General features: G+C 56.8%; 1 protein-coding gene across 1 annotated transcript in view; it reads left to right on the top strand.

The window, feature by feature from the left end:
• The first annotated feature begins 5,133 nt into the window (after positions 1–5,133).
• CNIH3 (cornichon family AMPA receptor auxiliary protein 3) overlaps positions 5,134–25,943 on the top strand; it is an 88,501-nt gene continuing 67,691 nt past the window's right edge. The window contains exon 1 of the mRNA XM_039235775.1: positions 5,134–5,352. Within this exon, the coding sequence (XP_039091706.1) occupies positions 5,272–5,352 (81 nt within the window). The 5' untranslated portion in view covers positions 5,134–5,271. The remainder of the gene's footprint in view (positions 5,353–25,943) is intronic.

Raw genomic sequence — 25,943 nt, forward strand, 5'->3', positions numbered from 1 at the left:
CTGGGGAGAGGTCTGAGATCCGCACGGAGCCTTGGAAGTCTGAGTGGTGGGATACTGGATTCGATGTTTGTTTGTTTGACATTTTATTTTTAGGTGGACATTCCTGACTCTGGTAATGCTGGGCCGGATAATTCCGACCAGTCCCCCCACAACACACACAACCTTTTTTTATTCATTTTATTTCCTTTCATAGTTTATTGTCAAGTTGGTTTCCATACAACACCCAGTGCTCATCTCAACAAGTGCCCTCCTCCATGCCCATCACCCATCTTCCCCTCCCCCCCATCAACCCTCAGTTTGTCCCCAGTATTCGAGAGTCTCTCATGGTTTGCCTCCCTCCCTCTCTGTAACTTTGTTTTCCCCTTCCCCTCTCCCATGATCCTCTGTTAAGCTCCTCCTAATTCTCCTAAATGTGCAAACATATGATATTTGTCCTTCTCTGCCTGACTTATTTCACTCAGCATAACACCCTCAAGGTCCATCCATGTTGCTACACATGGCCAGATTTCATTATTTCTCATTGCCATGTAGTATTCCATGGTATAGATAAACCACATCTTCTTGGTCCATTCCTCCGTTGATGGACACTTAGGCTCTTTCCACGTTTTGGCTATTGTTGAGAGTGTTGCTGTGAACTTTGGGGTACATGTGCCCCTATGCATCAGCACTCCTGTATCCCTTGGGTAAATTCCTGCCAGTGCTATTGCTGGGTCACAGGGGAGTTCTAGTGTTAGTTTTTTGAGGAACATCCACACTGTTTTCCAGAGGGGCTATACCAGTTTACATTCCCACCAACAGTGTAGGAGGGTGCCCGTATCTCCACATCCTCGCCAGCATCTAGAGTCTCCTGATTTGTTCATCTTAGCCACTCTGACTGGCATGAGGTGGTATCTCAGTGTGGTTTTGATCTGCATTTCCCTGATGATGAGGGATGCTGAGCATCATTTCATGTGTCTGGATGGCCTCTTTGGAGAAGTGTCTGTTCGTGTCTTCTGACCATTTCTTCACTGGATTATTTGTTTTTTGGGTGTGGAGTTTGGTGAGTTCCTTATAGATTTTGGATACTAGCCTTTTATCTGATATGTCGTTTGCAACTATCTTTTCCCATTCCGTCAGTTGCCTATTAGTTTTATTGATTGTTTTCTTTGCTGTGCAGAAGCATCTTATCTTAATGAGGTCCCAATAGTTCATTTATGCTCTTGATTCCCTTGCCTTTGGGGATGTGTCAAGTAAGAAACTGCTGCGGTTGAGGTCAAGGAGGTTGTTTCCTGCTTTTTCCTCTAGGGTTTTGATAGCTTCCTGTCTCACATTCAGGTCCTTCATCCATTTTGAGTTTATTTTTGAACACACACAGTTTAAAGAGCTGAATAAAATCTTAAAAGGTCTTCTTAAAAGCATCAAAGACTTCCCTGAGAGCAAGGACTTACCGGGGACAAATTTGGAGAAGGGTCATGATCCAGAGATGTCAGCCCAGCTCTGGGTGCCAGTTTTGCCCTTTGGGGCATTTGCCAATCCAGAGGAGGGGTAAGCCTGGGTTGGGCTTTTAGTGCATTGTAGGGCTTGGGGGAAAGCCAGAGTCCAAGGACCACCAGGGCTTAGGACCTGATAAGCACCTGCTTCGGCCCGGGATCTGAAGGGACCACTCCTTGTGAATAAGGGTGAAGTGGAAAAAACCCGCCTCGGGCAGACCACAGTCATCTGGTTACCCCAGAAAACCTCAAACCCTAAATCTGGAGTAAGGCAATTCTAGAGTGGTCGTGTCCCCCAGACACCCGGTGGGAGATGTAGAAAATCCTCCTTGGACAAAAATAACATCATCTTAGTCCTTGAACTCCTGCAAATAACTTTTTTTAAATATAATTCATTGTCAAGGTAGCTAACATACAGTGTACAGTGTGCAATATGTATGCATATGTATGCTCCTGGCTTTGGGAGTATATTCCCATGATTCATCACTTAAAACACCCAGTGCTCATCCCAACAAGTGCCCTCTTCATGCCCCTCACCCATTTTCCCTGCTCCCTCCAACCCCCATCATCTCTCAGCTTGTTCTCTGTATTTAAGAGTCTCTTATGGTTCACCTCTCTTTCTGTTTGTAACTGTATATATTTTTTCTTCCCCTTCCCCCATGGTCATCCGTTAAGTTTCTCAAGTTCCACATATGAGTGAAATCATATGATTTCTGTCTTTCTCTGACTAGTTTTGCTTAGCATAGATACCCTCCAATTCTATCCATGTTGTTGCAAATGGCGGGATTTCATTCTTTGTCATCGCCACGTAGTATTCCACTGTATATATAAACCACATCTTCTTCATCCATTCATCAGTTGATGGATATTTAAGCTCTGTCCATGTTTTGGCTATTGTTGAAAATGCTGCTATGAACATTGGGGTCCATGTGCCGCTGTGAATCAGCACTCCTGTATCCCTTGGGTAAATTCCTAGTAGGGCTATTGCTGGCTCGTAGGGGAGTTCAGTTCTGCAAAGAAATTTTTTAAAAAGTTTGACATACAATGAAACTTACTGGACATACAAGGAGCTAAGATGCCATAAGCAAGAACCAGCAGAAATAAAAGATAATAGCTCAGACCTGAAAGGAACTCAAAACATTTGAATGATTGCAATTTCCTTTGATATTTTCTTATTGTTTCAGGGCCACAGAATTTATACAGTATAGTTACAGCCATTAAAAGAAATGATTGGTGGGGCACCTGGGTGGTTCAGTCGGTTGCACGTCCAACTTCGGCTCAGGTCATGATCTCATGGTTCGTGAGTTCAAGCCCCATGTTGGGCTCTGTGCTGACAGCTCGGACCCTGAAGCCTGCTTCAGATTCTGTGTCTGTTCCCTCCCCCCCACCACCCCACCCCCGTCCCTCTCCTGCTCGTGCTCTTTCTCTCTCTCTCTCTCTCAAAAATAAATAAACATTAAAAAAATTTTTAAAAACGGAAATGAAATGATAGGTATAATAACATCAAAAGCAGAAAACAGTTGGAAAGAACACACCACTATTCAGTTGCTGGTTTCTGAAACTGGCCAACAATGGTGTTGTTTCATCTTTTCCATTTCTGTATTTTTCAAATTTTCTTTAACAAGAATTGATACCAGGAGACATATGAGTGAAAGAGAACGTGGTAAAGCGTATAACCCAGAGCAGGGCTGCATTCACAGTGCACAACCCCCACAGCTGTCCAGGGTCCTGTGCTCACAAGGGCCTCGCGCTCTCTTTAATGCTCTACTGCTTTGGTTTTGAAATTCTTCTTCTTTGTTTATTCTTCTATGTTTATTTATTTTTGAGAGCGAGAGAGAGCAGGGGAGGGACACAGAGAGAGGGAGACATAGAATCTGAAGCAGGATCCAGGCTCCGAGCATAGAGCCCCATGCTGGGCTTGAGCCTGTGAACCCCTAGATCATGACCCAAGGGGAAGTGGGACGCTCAACCAGCTGAATCACCCAGGCTTCCCTGTCTTGAAATTCTTAATGGTTTCTAACAAGGAGCCCTGCTTTCATTTTGTACCTGGCCTCCCCAGTCCTGCGTAGACAGTCCTGACCCAGGGGCAATTAACTGCTGACCCGATGGCCCTGTGTCAACAGCCACTGGACTTGCTCTAGCATCTGCACTCCCGGCTGAAAGGCCTCTAGTTACCAAGGTTGCAGGTGTGACCAGGCAGCTGCGGGGAGGTTGGGGTGTGGAGGAAAGACCCAGGGCCAGGAGCCTGCCCATCACATCCTAGTCTAGGCCCAGCTCTCAGGACGTTGGAATCACAACCCCCAACCGCCCACCTAGCACGCCAGGGGCAGAAGGGATCGAGACGCAGATGGATTTATTCAGCGCGCACTCTGCAAGATACCCGGTGCTCTGAGACCCGCTCCAAACCGTGACGCGGGTCCCGCCTCCCACCAGGATGTGCCATTTTCCAGGACGTGTGCGCTTGCTTTCTGGGTGTGCTGACGTCTCTGAAACCCAAGACTCTCGCAAATGACCGGCACCTCCTTCACGGCCCTTTCAGAAATCCCGAGATGCCGGCCAGGGACATGTGTGCGGATTATCACCCTGCCGTCTACTGAACGTGTGTCAATTTCCAGGCCCCGTGCTAGGCGCTTTATTTGTTTCCATTTTAACCTCTTGAAATGGATTGGTAGTACTCTTACCCCCCAATTTTTTTTCAGATAAGGAAGCCAGGGTTTAAGAAGGTTAAGAAAGTCGCACCAAGGGGTCTGGCTCTAGAAGCACGTGCTCTTGACAACTGCACTGAACCAGCACCAATAACAGGGCCTGCACGGGGTCTGCCTCCGCACCCCCAAGGTCAGATGGCAGGGAGGGCAGAAGCTGCAAGGAAAGACGCCACTGGAGGATTTTGCAGGGGCTGGGCCGTGAAGGGCACTGCAGTGTGGGAAAACCCACCCGAGCAGGCCCGAGGCCCCAGGACTCTTCCCGTGCTCCCTACCGCCCCCCCCCGCCCCCTCACGACCCTCTCCGTGGCCGCACTCCGCCCACCCTCGCGCTGCCGCGGGCACCTGCGGGCGGCAGCCTCGCGCGCACACACTGCCCCCTCGCGCAGCGTCCACCTCCCCCCACGCACGTGTTCCGAAGCCCCGCCCCCTCCCCCGCCGCAGGTGTCCGGGGAGAGGCGGGCTCGCTAGGCTGGCGGGGAGGGCGCGCTCGCGGGAGCCGAGGCTGGGGCCAGGGTGTCCCCGCCGCGCCGCGCGGTCCTCGCCAAGGCAGTGGCGGCGGCAGCGGCAGCGGCAGCAGGTGGAGCGAGGTCCCGGTCCAGCCCGGGACACCGGGGAGGTCGGGTCGCCGCGCGGGACACCGGCCCTTGGAGCACTCCCCCACCCCAGACCTGTGCTCCCGGAAGGGAGCCGCCGCCGCTCCGGGGTCCGCGAGGGGGAGCTCGCCGGGCGGCGCGGGCGGGGCTCCGGTGGCGCGCCCGCCTCCCCCTCCGGCTCGCGCGCGGGACTCCGGGCGCTCCTCGCGCGGCCCTCGCCGGCTCTGCCTACGGGGCCCTCTGGCCGCGATCGTCCGCGCCGAGTTCTCCACTGACCGGTTTCCTCGATTTGGGGACAGTTTCCGCCGGCGACGCCCGAGCGCCTTGCGGAGGGTCCGGGCGCCGGAGCTGCGGGGTCCCGGCCCTGCTCGCCGTCCCTGAGCCTCGAGGCTCTCCAGCGGGCCTGCCTCTTCCCAGCCTCCGGCCTCGACGCGGGGTTGCGGACCTGGTCCCGCCTGCCCTCGCTCGGAGGGAGCGTGGTCGTCCGAGGTCTCGCTGCCGGCCATGGCCTTCACTTTCGCCGCTTTCTGCTACATGCTGTCCCTGGTGCTGTGCGCCGCGCTCATCTTCTTCGCCATCTGGCACGTGAGTAACCGGCCGCGACTTCCAACTCTTTCTGTCCGCCCCTTCCTCTCTGTCCGCTCTGAAGTGCACCGGCCCGGGCGTGAGCGGCCGGCCGCGCCCCTGCGTGCTGGACCCGGGGCAGGGGACAGGTGGCGGCGTCCCGAGCCGGCGGCCCGGCGCGCCCTCGGATCCCGGCTCCTGGGAGGGGGGAGTGCAGGTTCCCGGGCAAGGAACGCCCCCCCCACCCCCCCGTGCGGGGCCCGGTGCGCTCGGCTGCACCCCCCTCCCCCAGCCCGGGGCGCCCTCAGAGCCCGGCTGCTGGCGGGGGAACAGGGGGCAGGGGGAACACAGGGCCCCGGGCAAGATCCCCCCCGCCCCCCACAGCCTGGTTCGGGGCCAGCGGCGCGCGGTTGCACCCCCGCCCAGCCCGCTCCTCCCTGCCCTCAGTTGCCGGCGCAGCAGTTAGTCGAGTAACTATAACAACTAACACCGAACATGTCAGCGTCTGACTCAGACACGTTTGGAGACCCAGTGGGAGAGGGCGCACGGCGAGGCGGGCCCGGAGGGCAGGGGACCAGAAGTGGGGGTCGCCTGTCCCGCGGCGAGATTCCCCGTCCTCCGCCGTCACCAGCCCCTACAAGACCCCCGCAGGTGGCAGACTGCCCGCACCCGGCGCCCCGCCGCCCTCCGAGGGCTAAGTGGGCTGGGGGCCGTGTAGGTGGGCCGCGGGTCTGCAGGTGCGCTGTGGGTCCAGGGTGTGGAGCACTTCTGCGTAGGGGGCAGGGGGAGGCCGCAGCGCGGGGACCAAGAGGCGCTTGGCCAGCCGACCACCCTCAAGGCCCCCTGCCCTCGCCCTCGGGGAGCTGGTGCGGAGGGGAACGGTGAGGAGGGCAGTTCCGGACCGAGCCAGCGGGCGCAGCCTGCCCGCCCAGGGAGCCCGGAGGCGCGGAGGGACCCCAGGACGGATTCCCGGAGGCTCGTCCCTGGAGAGCCGTGCAGAGCGCGCCCGCAGGGGCCGATGCCAGGAAGCCCACCAGAGGGGCTGTGGGTGGGTGCTGGTGGTTTGTAGAAGCGAGTTCTAGAGCGAGAGGGTGTATGTTGAGATGCCACTAGGCTAGCGCAGCCCCTGGGGGAGGCTCTGAGAGTGAGGACAGGGACCCGGAGGCAAGGAAGCCGCTAGACCTGGAAGGTCCCCAGCCTTCCCCTTGCGTTTGGATGTGCAAGCCTGTGCGTCAGTGGGTTTGGGAATCTGGAGGGTGTTGGAGGGTGGGGTGGGGAGAAGGAATTCAGACACAAGAGTTTTCCGAGGATCAAAAATCCTGCGGTGGGAAGTGATGGGATTTTGTGGCCTCTCCTCTGCCCCAGGAACCCAGGTCTATCGCTGCAGCATTGAGCCCAGAAGTTGTTGAGGTTATTCGGGGAGAATGAAACTTTACCTGATATATAATGAAAAGGGGTGCAGGGCAGATCACACCTAAACAGGGCAGCACGGACGTGTTCATGCCTTCAGGGGAGCTTTCTCTGCTTCCTTGGGTTTGGGAGGCTATCTGCATTCCAGAAGGCTCATGGTTCCCCTTTGTGAGAAATACTTCACTTGCTGTTTCTTCGTGTTTTTGCCGTGGCCAGAGGGTGGCAGGTACCAGATACTCCATCGAACTGCCAGGATTGGAGTGGTCTGAACAAGCCTCTGGAGCAGAGAGGGTAGCCAGCAAGAATAATTGCTCTCACTCAGGGGAAGATAATAAATAATTCAAGAGAAGGTTAATTAAGTGGATGGTGTATGCCGCTGGTTGACGAGCAGATGTGTGAGTCAAAGCCGGGCACTGCCGTGATCCCCCATCGGCCCCCACTAGCCGGGTCCCCAGCCCCCACCCCCTTGTCCAGGGCTCGTCGGATGCCGTCAGGTCCTGACCAGATCCCCAGTGTGAGTGGCAAGATTCCAGTTTTTAATAACAGGAAGAATCTGTGCTCTCTGAATTCATGTTACAGGAAGCGTTCCGGAGTCTCTAGCCTCTTGTTCTTTATTGCGTCTCTTCCTTCTCCCATTCTCCGGGTCAAACGGCCCCGGGCTCCCCACATTGATCAGCTGCTGAACATTGAAAGGAGAAATCGATGCACATGTTGTATGTGTGGGTGTTGCGTAGATGGTGGTAATTATTTCAAGGAAAATTTAGGAGAACTAGTTCTGGGGTAGGCCGTGGTTTGCTTTCTCTCTCGCTTCTTATCTTCCTCATATATTTTTTGATCTGATGAGGCGTATTGATTGCTTAGCATATATTAACATCCCCAGGAATGAATTGGGCACCGCAGATAAAGAGCTGGCCCCATTGCTAGGTCTGGGCTGTAAAACATGAAGACGTCACCTTTTTCTTGCTTAACGGTACGCACCTGCTCAGGAGTCATGATGGTAGCTCACTACACGCTGAGTGCGGACAAAAGGCCAGTTCTAGGCACTGACTGTTTACTTCCCACGGGAGGCCTGGGAGAAAGGGTGGCTGTGGCTGTAAGCACATTGCTTTCACGTCTCCTGTTTAGCTTTTTTTTTTTTAAATATTTTTATTTATTTCTAGAAGAGAGAGAGAGAGACAGCGTGAGCAGGGGAGGGTCAGAGAGAGAGGGAGATACAGATTCTGAAATAGCCTCCAGGCTCTGCGCTGGCAGTCAGCACAGAGCCCGACGCGGGGCTCGAACCCACGAACTGCGAGATCATGACCTAAGCGAAAGTCGGACGCTTAACTGACTAAGCCACCCAGGTGCCCCTCCTGTTTTGCTTTTAAAATTTATTTGCATCTGTTTTCAAATGAAAATATTTTAAATTACCGGTTCGTTTTACATCAGCCACTATTTGTCACATTTGGAGCGTATAGAATGTGAGGGTTTGTTTTCTGGTTGGTGCGTGTGTATGTACACATGCATGTGTCAAGACCCCCAAGGGGTCTGGCTTTGCACACCTGCAGGCACACAGCCCTCTTATTGCCCCGGAAGTCCTTTACTCCTCACAGCGGACATTTTATAGACCAGGGAACTGTGGATCAGAGAGGTTATGAAACTTGCACAACCTTTGTGTGTCAGAGCTGGGATTGGAGCCGAGTCTGAGCCTGGTGTGCCCATGTCTGTTTTCTAACCGTATTATCTTTGGTGTGTTTAACTTTGATAATAGTGGATCCTATTTTTACCTAGAGGGTTACTTTTCTCTGTATAAATAAAATATTTGAAGCTAGAACTTCTAGTTAGAATTATAATAACAAAGACACCTGACATGTTATACGTCCCTTTGAAAAGGAGGAGATTCTGTTTCGTTCTGTAAAGAAATCAGTTTTTCTGCTTATAAAATGATACAGGCTCCTTGTGGAAAATTTCAAAAATACAGGGACATGTATGGAACAAAATCACTTTTAATCTTATTCTCCAGAAAGAGATTTGGGTGTTTCATCATCCAAACATTGTGTATTTTAAAGAAAATTGGCTCTGGGTGTTTAGAAGGAAGAAAAGGCGTGGGGATGGGTTCGGATGCGGACCGATGTCCGTTTGCAGTCGGGAGAGAATGAGCAGCGTCTCCTGGCATGAGATGTCTCAGCACAGCTCGGCTCAGCCTTTTGCCGACTGTCACGTTTGTATAAACACAGATGAAACCGTCTTTGAAAAGATCAAAGATTCATTTTCAGGTTTTTAGCTTTTAAAGTTTTTTTTTTTATGTTTGTTTATTTTTGAAAGAGAGGGAGTGAGCAAATGAACAGGGCAGGGGCACAGAGAGAGAGACGGAGACACAGAATCTGAAGCAGGTTCCAGGCTCCGAGCTGTCAGCACAGAGCCCGACGCGGGGCTCGAACTCACGCACCATGAGATCACGACCTGAGCCAAAGTCGATGCTTACCTAACTGAGCCCCCAGGCGCCCCTAAAGTTTTTTTTAATACCTAGAGTCACTTCTAAGGACTCTTGAGTTTTGAAAGAACAAGATTAATCCTGATAACACTTGTTCCGGTTCCCGCAGCACGGGCCCGCGGGAGAGGTTTCCCGGCTGACACAGGGTCACAGCATGCGTTTACTGAGAGGCGGTGTGGCTGGCAGAACGTCCTTGCACCCGAGGCTGTCAGCCACTTGCAGCCTGTCGCAGGTCCAGCCCTGGGGACCGAGTCAGCCTGTCAGGGTTTCCAAGTGTCTGTTTGGAAACACGAAGTGGCTTATGTGAAATGCTAGGCTGCCCGGGGTCTATACAGCCTGTCTTTATGTGACCCTGCTTTGGTCTGCTCAGGTGAGGGTGCCTCATGTGGTCTGCACTGTTCCGTCCCGGACGGCCCATCTCCTCTGGCGGCCCGACGTCCTCAGCAGGCAGTGTGGATGCCTCCCCAGCCCCCGCCTCAGGGAAGGAAGCCTCATGAGCACCTTTTCTGGGTCACCGTGTTTTTCCAGAGCCAGGATGGTGCTCGGCACGTACGAGGGGCTCAGCAAGCCCCCTGCTGGGTAACGTCTCATTCCCCTTGGGCTGCACATGCTTCTGGCCGACAGGGAGCTCCTTTCTCACATGGCTTCTGGCTGCTTCTCAGGGACAGCCTCTGGGGCCGGGGGGGTTGGGCACACGTCTTCTGCCGTCCTCGACACTTGGGAACCCGTTGCTGTTCCAGAAGAAGAATGGCCAGTGGTGGTGCAGGGTGCAGGGCGCATCTCCTGGGGGGGGGTCACAGCGTGGGATCAGGTGCCAGCTGTTCCCAGAGAGAGCACCTTCCAGCAGGTGTGCCATCTGTGCTGACCACCCTGCAGGGTTGTCCCCCACCAGGAGGTGCCAGAGGGGAGAGAGGAGCAGAAGCCATGGACCCCCCAACAAGCAGGCACGGCCCCAGCCCGACTGCTTGGTGAGGTTCAGAGCCCAGCTGGGGTGGGGTGTTGAGGGCCAGCCGTGACCTCTGACTGGGATGTTCCAGGTGCTGAACAGACAGCGGAGGCAGATACCGTTGTGGAGCCTTCGCCAGGTGACCGGAGCCCAGTCCCCGCCTGCATCTCGAGGCCTGTTTGACTGGACCCTCATCCAGCACCCCCACCCCTGCCCCGGCCCCCTCTTCTCCCTCCCAGTAGGGGACCTTCCCCTTCCCCACCCGGCACCCACTGCCCTGTGCACGTCCTGTCGGCCACGCCCCCAGGGTCCCAACAGGAGCTGGCATCTGTCTCAGTCTCACATCGCCTCCCCCTCCGCAATCCCGCCTTTCTGGGGGTGCGGACAGGGCTCTCACTCACGCACTCTGCTAACCTGCTCGTGGCCCCGTGTGACTGGGACCATTTACTGTGTTCCCCCTGTGCCACCTGACCTCCCTGACCTCCAGCCGGCTCTCACCCCTGCTCTTGGCCCCTTTGTGCCCCCGGTCCCCCAGGGACCCGTTAAGGATCTGCTCAGCCCCCGTCTGCCCATGCCCAGGGCTTCCGGAGTAGGGTCGCAGGAGGCTCAACTTCACCTCCTGACCCTCCAGTCAGGTGATCCTGGCCTGGATCCTTCTGGCCCTTGTGATGCTGGTCCAGATCCACCAAGTTTTCCCAGAGCCCCTGAGGGCCTGCCCTCTCCCAGCAGGAGACTTCCCATGGGGCCCACGGAGCGGGCAGAGTCACTGACAGGGACACCTGGGCACCTGCCCTTCCCTGGACTCACGCCTCTGCCGTCACATTTGTGCTCTGTTCCCAGACTTGGAGCCTTTCCCACTCTGTCCTCCCTGCTGGCGCCCAGGGCTGTCACCACTTGTCCCCAGATCCTGTGTTCTCGGCCACCGGTCCCTCCCCCCCCCCACCCCCCGCTGGAGTCTCTGAGCCTGCAGGTGAGCCCTTTGTCCGGGGCCCTCCTGACTCACCGGCCAGAGTCCCCTCACCACCTCCTGCCTCCCCGAGCCCTCTTTCTATTCTTGTAGCAAATGCACAGAAATGCAGGGGCCGCGACGCCTTCTGGTCCCGTCGTCCGGAATCAGCAGATGTCTGCGCTTTGCCGCTTTGGCTTCTTGTCCACTTTATTTCAGGCATTTATTTCCTCGCCGGCCCCTGCCTTGTGCCCACCTCTCCTCCGGTGGCCGCCGGCTGGCCAGTCTCCCATGGCCTGTCCGTGGCCTTGACATGCTGGCCCATGGTCTCCTCTGGCTGCTCTCACGGCGTCTGTGTTCCTCCGTCTCCTCTTCCTCCCCTCCCTCCACTGCCCCGTGGCTGCCCAGTCCCCAAGTGCTGTCCCCCCAACCCCACAGACTGTGTGTCAGCCGCCTGCCCCACCCCCTCGGTCGTGCCCTCCTCACCCCCGCGGTGACCTGCCCACGGTGGCCCAGTCTCCCTGTCAGCGTGTATCCACCTCTTCTGCCGGCCCCCCCCGCCCCCCCACCTCGGCCCAGGCCCTCGCTCTCAGAGCGTGTGCCCTTCTAGACCAGCACCCTTGGTTAAATGTCACCGAAAGACTCTGCCCCCCAGCCCCAGCCCCAGGAGTGGCCCTCATACCCCTAACAGGATCGCTCCACGTCACCCACATGCCAGACAGTTTCTATGGCAGCCCGGTTAACGGTTCGACCTTATTCCTTGTGTTCTGTGGTCCGGACAGTCTCAACCTCTCGCAGCTCTGGCACGGGCTCTCCCCCCGGGGACACTCTGCACACGCCCATGTTCACCTGCACTCAGCCCCTTGTCTGAGCCCTGCTGCCGAACCAGCAGTCACTTCTGTCTCTGCGCCTGGACTGGCCGCCCTCGTTCGTGACCTCCATCCTCTCTGAAGTGTCCCCGTGGTCGGATCTGGGTGACTCACTGCACCGACCCAGGCCAACAAACTGGCTCTGTGAATGGTTTCCTAGACCCTCCTGGTGACCGCAGAGATTCAGGGCTTGTTAAAAATGCACGTTCCCGGCTCCCCCAGCCTGAGGCCTGCCCTGAGGACAGGAGCCCAGAACCCAGGTCGGGGGGACGCTCAGTGGGGCCCATCAGCCTGGGTGCTGGGGAGAAGGGCTGTGCTGGGCCGAGGTTCCCAACAGCAGTCGTCGGGACAAGTTGCTGTCAGATGATCTGACCGGGTGATGTCGGGCCGGGCTGATTACTGCTTCGAGATGGCAGCCGCATGGTGTCCCATGGCACCCGTGTCTCACCACGGGTGACTGTGACTCACACTGTTCTTCTGTCCCTTGACGCCTGGGTGGGGGCAGTTCCCTTGTGGCTCGGGTAAGGCAGATACTAAGTGCAGCCTGATCTCTTAGCCATTTGGGTTTCTTCTGACTTGCTTCCTCTTCTGGGAGAGGGAGAGTCCTCAGGAAAAGGCAGCGGACTGTACTACTTAGAAAAGGCACCAAGTCCTGGCTCTGCATGGCGGTTGGGCACATGAGGCACAAACCCAGATCTTGCGGTTGGAGGTGAGGGTGGGATCTTTTGTGGCCGGGGCAGCTGTGTGTTAACACGGTTAACTGAGACTTGCCAGAACTTTTTTTAATGCCTCTTGGAACCTGGTTAATTCCCATAAAAGTTACAAAACCCCAAGTGCACAATGAAGTCCTGCACTGGCCTCTGACAACCAGCCAGAACCCAACGATGAGGCTGGCATTTATTTTTAATCTGACATAGATGGCGAGGTAGGCACGAGACAGTCTCACACACGCTGGAATGAAGCCCAAACACTAAACGCTGAAGAAGATAATAAATTGAGATGAAGCTGCGAGGTCATCATGGAGCACTGGCCTTCCCGTGTGCTCAGGGCCCGGGGCGGGTGGGTGGCACAGCCGTGGTTGGGGGCTCCCTGCCCCGGGCGTGCTCCCAGATGGTGGTCGCGTGGCTCGGCCGCTGGAGGCTGTTACAGAGCGTCGTGTGCCTGCCTCTGCGGGTTGCGTCCATCTCATGCCTTGGCACCCGCAGCGCACCCAGGTTTGTGTGTTTACTCCTTCCTCTTGGATCTAAGTTCTGCACGTTCTTCCACGTGTGGTCGCATGTCTCACCGTGGTCAAGCCTGCTCGGGCTCAGCAGCAACCCCTGGGAAAGCTCCTGTGGCTCATCGGCCCCTGTGTGCAGGCAACCCAGGGTCAGTGCCTGCATGTGTGACCCGGGGTCAGTGTGCAGGCGACTCAGGGTTAGTGTGTGTGTGTGTGTGTGTGTGTGTGTGTGTGTGTGTGTGACCCGGGGTCAGTGCGCAGGCGAACTGGGGTCAGCGCAGGTGACCCGGGGTCAGTGCCTGTGTGTGTGACCTGGGGTCAGTGTGCAGGCGACCTGGGGTTAGTGTGTGTGCGTGTGACCCGGGGTCAGTGCATAGGTGACCCGGGATTAGTGTGTGTGCGTGTGACCGAGGGTCAGTGTGCAGGCGACCCGGGGTCAGTGCACAGGCAACCCAAGGTCAGTGTGTGCACGTGTGACCCGGAGTCAGTGCGCAAGCGACCCGGGGTTAGTGTGTGTGTGTGTGTGTGTGTGTGTGTGTGAGAGAGAGAGAGAGAGAGAGAGAGAGAGAGACTGGGGGTCAGTGCATGTGACCCAGGATCAATGTATAGGCGATCTGGGGTTAGTGTGTGTGCGTGTGACTTGGGGCCAGTGCATGTGACCCAGGATCAGCGTGCAGGCGACCCGGGGTCAGTGTGTGCAGGTGACCTGGGGTTAGTGTGCTCATGAGACCCAGGGTTAGTGCACACGTGTTACCTCAGGTTAGTGTGCTCACATGAGGCCAGAGATTAGTGCCCGCACATGGCCTGGGGTTAGTACGCATCCCGGGCTGTGTGTCTGTGCTGTCCGTGAGTTAGAAGCTGATGGAGGGCAGGCCCTGCTGTCCCTGGTACGCATTGGTGGATGTGATGAACAGGTGGGGAGCGTGGCTGTGGTTGGTGACTCTGACTGGTTGTGAGGGTGATGACAGTCACCTCTTCGTGGCCTCCTTTGTGTTGTGAATCCAGAAGCCCCCTTGAAGAAGCAGGAGCCGGTGGCTTTGGGGACAGTGGTGGCTGCCCCCGGGGAGTGCCTGCCGTCCAGCGAGTGTGTGGGTGCCTTGCACCCTGGCTGAGCCCCGTCAGCTCCAAGACGAGTGGATGCAGCCGTCTGAGGGCCCATCTGCAGGCTGTCAGGGGGTCGGCTCACCTCCCAGGCCCCGGTACCCCCGTGTGACGGGGCTCTGAGAGCGGGCCTCCCCTCACCACGTGACCCCCGGCTGGTCTCTGGCCGAAGGGTCTGTGAGCGCCTCTGTGACGGGCAGGCAGAGGGGCCGACCCGGGCTGTGGAGGCGTATGGGTGCACCTGTCCTGTGCCTGTGACAACGTCCAGTCCAGACTCGTGCTGCCTTGTCGAGATCCCATTTCCTCTGGTTCTGGCCTTTGCTGGCCTTTTTTTGAGTCCGCCTGGCCACCTGCCCAGGATGGGGGCCTCACCCGGCCTGGTGATTTCTACCTCGGGCTCTGTCTGGCTCCTCTGATCTTATAACCTTTTTTTTTTTTTTTTTTTATTATGGTGGTAAAATATCCCACCTCCAGAACCTTTTCCTCCTCCCAAACTGACACTCTGCATTCCATGTGTGTGTGCAAGCCTGTGTCCGAGCACAAGTTCCATGTACATGTGTAAGCCTGGATCCGAGCACAAGTTCCACGCATGTGTGTAAGCCTGGGTCCGAGCACAAGTTCCACGTGAGTGTGTAAGCCTGGGTCCGAGCACAAGTTCCAAGTGAGTGTGTAAGCCTGGGTCCGAGCACAAGTTCCAAGTGAGTGTGTAAGCCTGGGTCCACCTTCGGGGTTTATGCACATGGTGCTGCTGGGAACACGGGTGTGCAGACATCTCTGGTGCCTCAGTGTGGAAACACAGGATTGAGTGGGAATTCTTTTTTTCACAGCAGACACTCTGGTCCCATCCGTGCTGCCAACTCTGGGCTGGATGTCGGGCCCCTGTCGCTGGCCTCTCCCCACCTTCCTCCCGGATGGGGCGGACCAGCCGCAGAGCCACACATGTCCTGCGTCTGCTCATGGGCTGGAGTGTCCGGTCCGTGCTGCCACCTTCCTCTGGAGTCCTCAGGTCTCGTAGGAGAACAAAATAGTTATGGAATATTTTGTCAAGTTTCTGCTTTGGGCCCTGTTTGTACAGGTTTGACGGGACACAGCTCTTGGCTTTGCCAGGGGAGCGCCCCTTGGCCACAGTCATTTATTTCTTCCTGGGAGTTTCGTGGGCAGAGAGAACAGTGTTTTCTACGATTTTAGGCCTGAGAACTGAGGAATGCACCTGAGCGAGGCACCCAGAACCAGGGAACTTGTGAAATATTGTAGTTCCTTAAAACCTTATTTGCATTTCCGCTCTCACAAGGTAGAGGGCCCGGAGGCCCAGCTCTGCTGAGGCGGAGGCGGAATTGGCTGCCTGCAGTGGGGGGGGCGCGCAGACTGCTCACCTGGGCGGGGAGGAGCTGGGAGAAGGCGGCTGTCAGCTCATGGGGCCCATTAGGAGGATGGCTTCATTCTCTAGTTCCTTTAAGCTGCCTTGAGTCACTAAAGTGGTTTTAAAAAAACCAAGTAGGTTTGCAAAGAATGTAATTTCCCTCTGTCTGTCTGTGTCTTTTTCTCTCTCACACACAGTTACCAGCACAACAAAATATTCTGTAACAGTGAAAACCCCTCAGTTTCCACACATTTTGGGAGGATCCATTTGCTTTTCCCTGTCCCCCCACCCCCAGGTGAGGGCTGGTGGGTGGGTGTGGGAGGCGGGGAGTGCCCACGTGCTCCTGTTTGGGCTGAATGCCTTCGTGGGAGCACTTGACCAGACGCATTGACCCGCCCTGATCTGCGGGTGGTCAGTACCGGAAGTGCCCGTGTGGAGGGTTGGGTTGATGCTGTCTGACCGGAATGCCCCTGTAAGTGGTTCTTTGCAGGGTCTGTAAAAACCCTAAATGTGCGCTCAGGACACATTTCTGACTGAATAACACCTGGATCTCCTTTCTTTCCACCGTGGGAGGAACCTCAGGCCAAGGCACTGTGAACCCATATTCTGTCCCCGCTCTCCTTGGCTTCCCGTTCATAGACTTCTCAGGATGTGAGTTGCCCGGAGCCCAGCTCCTCACCGCCCCCTGCGGCTCCTCCCACTGACCCACTGCTTGGAGTCTGGGGCTCCGGGGCCTCGACCACTCTCACACCTTCCTTCTTCCTCTCTCGCTCTGACCTCCTTTCATTCCTTCCTGCTGGCAAAGATCCTGCATCTGCCAAGGCTGCCCAATATTACTTAGCCCAGCCGGAGGGCCCCAGGGCCGAGAAGTTGGCTGATGGCATCTCCCTCCTCCCCTCCCCCAGAGCCAGGATAACTTGCAGCTGACATTTCCAGAACAGCAGCCTTAGGCATCTCTGCTGTTTTCGCCTTTACAGGGTCCATTCTGACGCGGGGATAAGGCTCTCCTGCTGGGGAAAAATGCAGGGGAGGAACGCAGATCTTGGAGCTGACTTCCTGGTTTTTTTTCTTATTGGCAACTGATTCATGAACCCTAAAAAAAGAGTGGATAGCAGCACAGTCAGCTAGCCATAGCAGCCCAGATGGTCCCCTATATAATAGAGACATTTGTCTCTTGGATGAAAAAAATATTTAAATGTGTTCTGTGAGCTGATTGAGAAAAGGAATCAGCAAGTGCAGGGGTTGTGGGCCTGGAAAAAGCCCAGTGATTCCAGCCCCCGGAGCGCGAAGATGAGCAAGCGGGAATCGGGGGTAGGGAGGGCGGATGCGAGGGGAGCCCTGTGCGGGGGATGGTCCGGGTGCCGCCCCACCTGCAGGCCGGATGTAACCCGCCCTGAGGCATGTGGTGGGCATGGGGTCCCTGACATGCATGCACGTGGGCGCAGAGCTCCCTGTAACCTGCCCTGGGGCGTGCTGCGGGCACGGGCCTGGATGCGTGTTGTGTGCACGTGGACGCAGAGCTCCGCGTGTCGTGTGCACGGGGACGCAGAGGGGCTGCCAGCTGGGGAGGCTTCATGGCAGCTGTAGGCAGACCGGGGCCAGGGAGAACATGCTTGTGCCAACTGTGTCTAGATCCCTGCTGAACAGACACACAGCCCATCCTGCGTCCCTGCCTTCCCTGCCGTGTGTTCGCTGGGAAAGGGTGCGGGCCATTGTCGCATGTCCTGGGCAGGCCATTGCGTGGGGATCCTCGGGCGATTGGTGGCCTCAAGCTGATGCTGGCCACTTTGTGAGGAGGGAGGGGTGGGTGACAGCCCTGAGCGGGAGTGGGTAGTGGTGGCACTCGGGGTCGTTGTCTGGCGCTGGGGATGGAACCAGATGCCGCAGAACCTCCAGCCCTGTTGTCACTAGAGCGTGACATCCGGGGATGATTCTTCCTGGAGGTTCTGGAGGGTGACAAGGGAGTTGAGCAGAGCCAACGGAGCATATGTGCTGAGTGCAGAGAAGTGACTGGAGAGAAGTGTGTTTGGTCTTGACACCCTTTTCCCTCATTGGCTGGCAGTTTTAGAAACAAAAGTCACGCCCTGGAAAGGGGCTGGCAGCTCCCCCCGCAGGTGCTGCTGCTGCCTGGCATTTTCCTGCACATGCTGTGTTGGTGTGCAGTTCCTGCACCTCCCTAGTGTGTGAGCATGTGTGCATGTGTGTGAGTGTGCATGTAGGAGCATGGGTGCAGTTGCGTCTGAGTGTGTGTGAGCAAGTGTGCAGTTGCATATGTGTGTGCATGTGTACAGGTGTGTATGAGTGTATATGTGAGCATGTGTGCAGGTGCATGTGAGTGTGTATGTGAGCATACGTGCAGGTGAGTGTGTGTGCAGGTGTGTGAGTGTGCATACGTGAACACGTGTGCAGGTGCATGTGAGCATGTGCGCGCGCTGGTGTGTGTGAGTGTGCATGTGTGTGAGCATGCATGCAGGTGCATGCCAGTGTGTATGTGTGCAGTTACATGTGAGCGTGCGTATGTGAGTGTGTGCGGGTGCACATGAGTTACGTGTGCAAGCCTGTGTGCAGGTGCGTGTGTATGTGAGCATGTGTGCAGGTGTGTGTATGTGTGTGCAGGTGCATGTGAGTGCATGTGTGCAAGCATGTGTACAGGTGTGTGTGAGCATGCGTGGAGCCGCATGTCTCAGCATGTGTGCAGGTCCATGTGTGTGCATCTGTGTGAGCATGTGTGTTAGTGCGTGTGAGCATGCACATGGGGCATGTGTGCGAGTGCATGTGTGCAGGTGTGTGAATTGCGTGTGTGAATTGCGTGTGTGAGCATGTGTACAGGTGTGTGTGAGTGTGCACGTGTGTGTGAATTGAAGTCTGTGGACGAAGTGGTCTCCGGGGGCCTGTCTAGCACTGGAATCTTGTGGGTCTTCCGTGCTCACCATATGCATCTCCTTTTCCTGTTCTCCATGTGTGGCTTTTCTTTCCCAACAGCCTTCCTGGACTGGTGTCAGATTTCCGTGTAGGGATGTATCAGCTAAGGTCCTTGGGGCCAGTTCTGGCCACCTAATCAACAATGGGATTTCTGGGAAGGAGGGCGGAGTGTGCATACGGTGCCTAGAGGCTCTGGGGCATGAGACCTGACACCCAGTAACGTGGATTTAGGTTGCTGGTCCTCCTTATCCTGTCCCTGAATCACTACTTCTAGGCTCAACTTGGGTCGTGCCCCCGTTGGCTGCACCGAGGGGAGAGCAGAAGTGTCGCAAGGTCTCCTGGCACCTGGATTCACCCTCCCACGGGGACTGCACTCAGAGTGGGGAGGTGGTTCCTGGACAAAACCAGACCAGTGTGGGAGGGGGCGTGGACGCTGGGTGATGGAGACACGACAGGAGCTCAGTGCCGAGCTCTTCAGCTTGGCTGTCAGCTCCCCTGTGTTCAGAGCAAACGTCCCGGAAGTAGCTGCTGGCTCCTGGCGCCCAGCCTGGGAGCTGGGTTATCCCAGGGAAGCTTGCGCTGCTGGACGTGGGGCCTGCTGTGCTCTGGCCAGGAGGCTGGACATGCCAGACTTGGGCCCATTCGAATGATGACCGCCCACTGCCCTTGAGTAGAGTCTCCACCTTCTTTCCTTTAAAGCAGTCCACGGGGGCCATGTGACATGCTTCCATGGCACGGCACACGTCTTGCCTCCTGAGCCCACAGCTTTGACGGGATGCGCTTGGCGGAGGACCTTGCAGGAATTTGGTGGAGCACGCGCTCTCCTGGAAGGCCAGAGCGACAGAGCTGCGAATTAGGAATGAGAAAACCGTGTCTTGCACGTTTGCGGTCTCCCAGACTGCCGGGCCCCAGCTCCTGGGGGATGAATGGGAGTGTGAACCCGGGCTTTCCTTCTCCTCTTGGAAGAACAAACCCCTGGCCCCAAATTCCCGCCTCTGTGTCATTGCACATGTCTGATGGTGCTGAGCACCAGTCCCCTGCTTCATGTGGAGCTGAGGGCAGGAGGCCTGTGGCACCACTGAACGTGCCCCCTCTGCGTTCCCACCAGGAGCTGCTCTTCCGTAATGAGCAAAGTGGCCACTTTGCCACCATATGGAGTGCGCTGTTTCACTTTGTAGATGGAAGGCAGCAGTGGTCATCTCCCGAGGGGAGAGGTGATGTCACCGGCTCAGAGCTGGGCTGTGCACTGGTACCTCCGCTAGAATCAGTGTTCCTGCCACTGCAGGATCGTGGTCGAGGAGCCAAGTGCAGTAGGTGTGGCAGAATTCGCATAGCCTGGGGTGCAGGGCTCTGGAAGAAATAAGCTGTGTTCAGAAGTGGGCCCCACGGAGCTGCCAGGCACGGGACACGGGCCGCAGAGGCAGAGGAGTGCCTGGCCGCGCCTCTCCAAGACCGTGGCTGCCAGGAGTGACTTCTCAGCCCGTGGACTCTCTCTCTCTGTTTCCGTCTTTCCTTTCTTACATCAAGCACCAAGTGGAACATGTTATTCTAGGGAAAAAAATGGACACAACGAGCGTGAACTGCAGCCAGGAACAGCATCTGGGGTCAAGGGCTCAGCCAGTGTTAGGGGCTCGTGGGTTCTGGGTTGCACTGACGGTGTGTCTTCTGGGATCAGGGCAGATTGGGCGGTTTGGTGTGCAGTTTGCTGATTTGTTTTCTTTTTTTCTTTCTTTCTTTTTTTTTAATATTTTTATTTCTAGGAGAGAGAGAGAGAGAGACAGTGTGAGCAGGGTAGGGTAGAGAGAGAGGGAGATACAGACTCTGAAATAGGCTCCAGGCTCCGAGCTGGCAGTCAGCACAGAGCCCGACACGGGGCTCGAACCCACGAACTGCGAGATCATGACCTAAGCGAAAGTCTAACCCTTACCCGACTAAGCCACCCAGGTGCCCCTGATTTGTTTTCTTTTAATCTGACCTGCGTTGGCGGAAGGGGACGGAGTCAGGTGATGGTCCAGCACTAGAATCCTGGCATCGAGGGGCTCACAGTCGTCTCGCCAGATGTCTAGTTTGGGACCAGGGCCCCTTCTGCACGGCTGCGTTCTGGCTGCAAACCCCCAAGCAGGCCTCTCTCTGTCTCTGTTTCTCAAAAACAAATAATAAAAAGAGAAAGGCCCTTTTTTTTGCAGATGGTGCTGGCGTCCACTTTGGGGAAGCCGTCCGTGCCCTTGGAGGTTCAGGCTCTCAGGGCCCCATCCTCTGATGCTTTGAATAATTCATTTACCCCCACCATCGCCACTGCCACTCTAGCTGCTCCCTGCTCATTGGCGTCTGTGCCCAGGTGGGCAGCGGCTGGAGGGGCAGGTGAAATGGAAATCCTTTCCGGGCCTTTCTGGGCCTGCCCTGTTGGGAACTAGTGGATGGCAGGTCCGGGTGGTGATAGAGGACGTCGGCCACCATCGGCCAAGATGTCCTTGGTGTGTGGCATCACCTGAGGGCGGGAAGGGGTGGTTATGGGGCTGGGGGCCCCTGCTTGTCATATCCCAGGCAGGGAACCCTAAGGTGGGGGAAGGGGGAGGGGCATGGAGACGAGAGAGGTGGCGGTTTTGGTCAGGATTGTACGGAGTGCTGTGTTTACAGCCTCGTTCAGGCGGGTGTGGTATCTGTGGGCCTCTCAGGCTCAATTTCAGTGTTGCTGGGGTGTGGTTGTGGGGTTGGGGTCCCCAAGGAGTGGCCTGGGCCGAACCTCCAGACAGCCCTGGCACCACCGGCCACTGCCCTGCACACCTGCTGCTCCTCGAGGGGCTTAGCCCAGGCAGGACAGGAGTGGACAGGAACGCCCCTTGCCCAGCAGACATTTCCTGGGAATAGTGCCCAAACTCGGCCATGTGCACCTCCCACCCCTGGACTCTGGAGCCCTCCAGGCCACGCCTCCTAACCTCTCTGTCCCTAGTTCTGTCTGTGAAGATGCAGGGCCTCCTGGGGACCTTCTTGCCTTGCTCCCCTCCCCCCGGCCACCAGCGCAGCCCAGGACCACGGATTATCGGCCCCCAAAAGACACCAGGCGCTAATCAACGTCATGACGTCTGTGCTGAGTGCACAGTCCCCACGTCTGGGCATCTGCCCGACTCCAGGGCCTATTCTGGGTGCTGGCGCATTTCTCCCACAAAGCAGGCCGACTGGTGGCGGCCACGGGCCTCAGCCCACAGTGCACCTCGGTTTTTCTCTGCCATGTTATAGCATCTCTCACAGGACGGGACACTGGCTGTCCCCACCCCCAGGGATTCCTGGGAGATTGGCTGTCCCCACTTTTCTGGTGTGGATCTCCAGATGTGTCTGCAGGCTGTCTGTGGCCTTGCTGGTGGCCAGAGAGCGTTTGCTGAGTGTGCACTTTGGTTTTGGCTCTTATGTTCCAGTCCTCAGTTGCGTTTCCTCGTTCGTTACACGATTATCGCACACGATTATCACACATGTTCAGAGGAACAGAGCAGGGCCCACCCTGGAGCAGGCGGCTGTGTGCAGGAGAAGATGCGAGTGGTCGGTGCATGTGCTCACTGTGTCCACAGAGCATCTTAGGCGCGCTACTGTTTGGACCTTGGTTCTAGCCACATCTGTGTGGAGGCTCGTGCAGAGTGAGCAAACCAGAGAAAATGCAACAAGATGTTAAATATCCCAGGTCCTCCTCGAGCCCTGCAGGCTGGTCAGCTGGCCTAGAGTGACCCAGGCGGGACGGTAGGATGTGGAAGCAAGACGGGGGAGGCAGGTGCTGTGGGGGAGGGGAGGGCAGCCTCCCCACTGGGGTCGGAGCCTCGGTGTCCCCAGGGGAGAGTGCGGTCAAGGCCATTGGGCCATGTGAGTGCAGCCCTGTGCATCTAGTGCAATGTGTGAGTTGTGGCAGAGCCCACAGACCCCAGGGACCCTGGGAACCTCTTGGACGGAAAGCCCCACTGAGGCGGGACCCAAGTCTGCCCTGACTTGCCCGTTGCCCCAGCTCCTGGCCTGCACATGGCCTCTGACCCCATGGAGGAGACCGAATATGTCTCCTGGGTGATCTCAGTCCCCCATGGTGGCTGTGGAGCTCGACTTGATGACCTCGGAGAGGGTGCACGTGGCACACGACGTCCAAGGGCCTTGCAGCCCTGATGCCTGCCTGGATGCAGCCATTAAATTGAGACAGACTACAGGTTTTGGAGGGGAAGGCGTCCTGATGGCCCTGCCCATCTGTCTTTGCTCTGTCCACTCTCAGTGAAGTTTGTCCAGCTGCATGGGGCAGGCCATTGTCCTGTGGATGCCTGACTCTCCTCAACCTCAAGGTCAGCTTGGGACCCAGCACTTTCCTGCAAGACCACAGTGTCACCCGCCACTGCTAGAGGGTCGAGGCTTTGGGGATGGAAGATGGGGTCGCAGGGAGGAGGTGGGAAGGGAGGAGTGTGGAGAGTGGCCAGCAGGCCTGTGGGGGCAGGGTGGTGGGGAGAGTGGCGGGGAGGAGGGCATGGAGGGTGGCAGGGAAGAGGGCAAGGTGGGGAGGGTGGTAGGTGGGGAGAAGGGAGGGGGGCAGGGTAGTGGGGAGGGGGGAGGGGAGGAGGGCGTGGAGGGTGGCAGGTGGGGGAGGGGGAGGGGGGCTGGGTGGTGGGGAGGGTGGCAGGTGGGGAGGGTGGCAGGGAAGAGGGTGGGGGGTGGCAGGTGGGGAGGGTGGAGGGGAGGAGGGCAGGGTAGGTGGTGGCGGTGCTGCACCCTGTGGGCAGCGCAGACCTGTGCTCTCCGCTCTCCAGCGCAGGCCTTCCTCACTTTGGAGGAGCCGACATGCTCAGAAGTGTGTGGTCTACATCTGGGAAAGCTTGCAGCTCCCCGCGTCCCCTGGCCCCCTGCCTGCCCGCCTCTCCTCTCTCTACTGCATCCCAGGGCCCCTTGGTGCTGGATGCTTCTGTGGGTGCCAGGTCCCCACAGGGAGCTGGCCCGGCTCCAGAGAGGAAATCCAGGAAGAGGGGACAGGGACACTTGGCATGGCGTCGTCCCCTTGCCCCTTCCTCAGCTCTGTGCTGGGCTGCACGTCCGTTCCGGAACTTGCCGTGGGGTGGGGGTGGAAATGTGGAGCGTTTCCGGCCTGCTCTCAAGTCTGGGCCGTGTGACACGGCCTCTGTGCTCCTGACACGCCTGTTTGCAAAGTGTGGTGGGTGGTGGGGCCTGACCGGAAGGGGGGGGGGAGGGAGGTGGGGTCCTGATGCCTGGGCCAGCCCAGGTTGGATGGTGGCCACGTGCCTGAAGCCCATGTAGCCTGTCACCACCCTGACATCTGAGGACAAGCACACCCCAACCCACTCATGTTCATGTCTCCCACTTCCCCCCAGCCCCAAAATGGTGGAGTCACGTTGCAAACTGTTCTCTTTCCCGGCCACCTGTCTCTGCGGGGGTTACTAAGGACTAATATGGCCGAGCGGCCGGAAGCAGAGGGCCATGTTTAATTCATAAATCAGATAATCTCTCGCCCTTGGCAATGCACAGGGCGTTTTCAGCCCTGAGCGGGGTGTCCTGAGGCAAACCCATTGTGTTTAAGGTTCTTCCTCGAGCCCCCGTTTGTCAGTCACTGTCTTTGGGCTTACGGGACACAGGGGTCCTGCCTCTCAGGTAGAAAGTATAACCTAGCAGGTCTGCATGGAGGCTCATGTCAAGTCCCATCTGATTGGGGATCTCGTGGAGAGCATCATGACAGGTGGACAGAAGGACAGGGGGATGGGTCCACAGGGTCCAGGTGCATTCGGAAGGACTCGTGAGGAGTCTGGCTTGGTTTGTCTGTGGAGTGTGATCTCTGAGTTGGAACCATTGAGGTGAAACGGGGTGCGTAATACCCCCTTGCTGGGCCGGGGACTGGAGCACACAGAAGGTGGCCCCGAGGTGGCTGGCAGGGACCTGGCTGTGTATGGCCGGGGCTGTGGCAGCGGGTTCCCACGCAGGACTGAGGGTCAGGACAAGAACCTGTGAGCTGGGGGCCCCTGGGTGGCTCAGTCAGTTAGGTGTCCGACTTCGGCTCAGGTCATGATCACACAGTTCATAGGTTCGAGCCCTGTGTCAGGCTGTGTGCTGACAGCTAGCTCGGAGCCTGGAGCCTGCTTCAGATTCTGTATCTCCCTCTCTCTCTGACCCTCCCCTGCTCACGCTGTCTCTCTCTGACTCTCAAAAATAAATTTAAAAAACATTAAAAAAAAAAAAAAAAAAGAACCGGTGAGCTGGCTCGGAGCCCCAGGGGAAGGCAGTGCTCAGACACTTGGGAAAACCGAGAAGAATGAGCTACGAAGCCCTAAAAACACACACACAGGGACCCCAGACTGCTGGCTGGCTGCTGAGTGGACAAGGCGAGTCTGGAAAGGCTCTGTCCCGTGTGACCCCAGCTCTGTGACGTTCTGGGAAAGGCAAAGCCGTGGGGACAGTAAAAGATCAGGGCTGGCCGGGAGCTGGGGGAAGGAGGCGTGAACAGGCAGAGCGCAGGGCATTTCGAGGGCGGAGAGGACGCTTGGAGTGACACTGTCCTGCTGGACACCTGTCACCGTCCGCATGTCCAGACCCACAGCACACATGCCACCAGGAGTCACCCTGATGTGGGCAGTGGGCTTGGGTGGCTTCGGCGTGTCGGCTGAACAAACCTCCCACATGGTGCGGGGTGCTGGCGACGGGAAGGCCAGGCGTGCGTGGGTACAGGGACCTTATGATAAACCGCTGTTTTTCACTCAGTTTTGCTGTGAACCAGAAACTGCTTTAAAAAACAAATTCTAAGCATTAAAAAAAATTAAAAAATAAAAAATTGGGGCATCTGGGTGACTCAGTCGGTTAAGCCTCCGACTTTGGCTCAGGTCATGATCTCACATTCGTAGGTTCAAGCCCCGCATCGGGCTTTGTGCTGACAGCTCAGAGCCTGGAGTCTGCTTCGGATTCTGTGTCTCCCTGTCTCTCTGCCCCTCCCCTGTTCCCACTCTGTCTCTGTCTCTCAAAAATAAATAAAACATTAAAAAAAAATAAGAAAACATAAATTCTGTTAAAAAAAAGAACAACTTGGAGGAATACGGTCTAACCTCAGTCCTGGGGAAGACAGAGGCCGCCATGGTGCTGTGACCCCCAGAGCTGGGGGGCAGAGTGGCAGAAAGGCCATGTCTTGGGAGACGGTCAGAGCCTCAGCTGCTACTTCCGGGTCAGCGCAACGAGCAGGTGCAGGGTCCGGGTGGCTTGGGCTGGCTGAGAGCATCAGTGGCCGGTGGATAAGAAAAGAGTTAAAAATCACTGAAGTCTGTGAGCCCCTCTGAGAAGTGTCCACAGGCATGGGTCTTGGAGAGCAATGTGGATAAGCTTTTGTCAGGGCATGCCGACCTTGTCTGGGCCT

The sequence above is a fragment of the Hyaena hyaena genome, unplaced genomic scaffold, assembly GCF_003009895.1.
Source record: "Hyaena hyaena isolate Hyena2069 unplaced genomic scaffold, ASM300989v1 scaffold_103, whole genome shotgun sequence".
Classification (NCBI taxonomy): domain Eukaryota; kingdom Metazoa; phylum Chordata; class Mammalia; order Carnivora; family Hyaenidae; genus Hyaena; species Hyaena hyaena.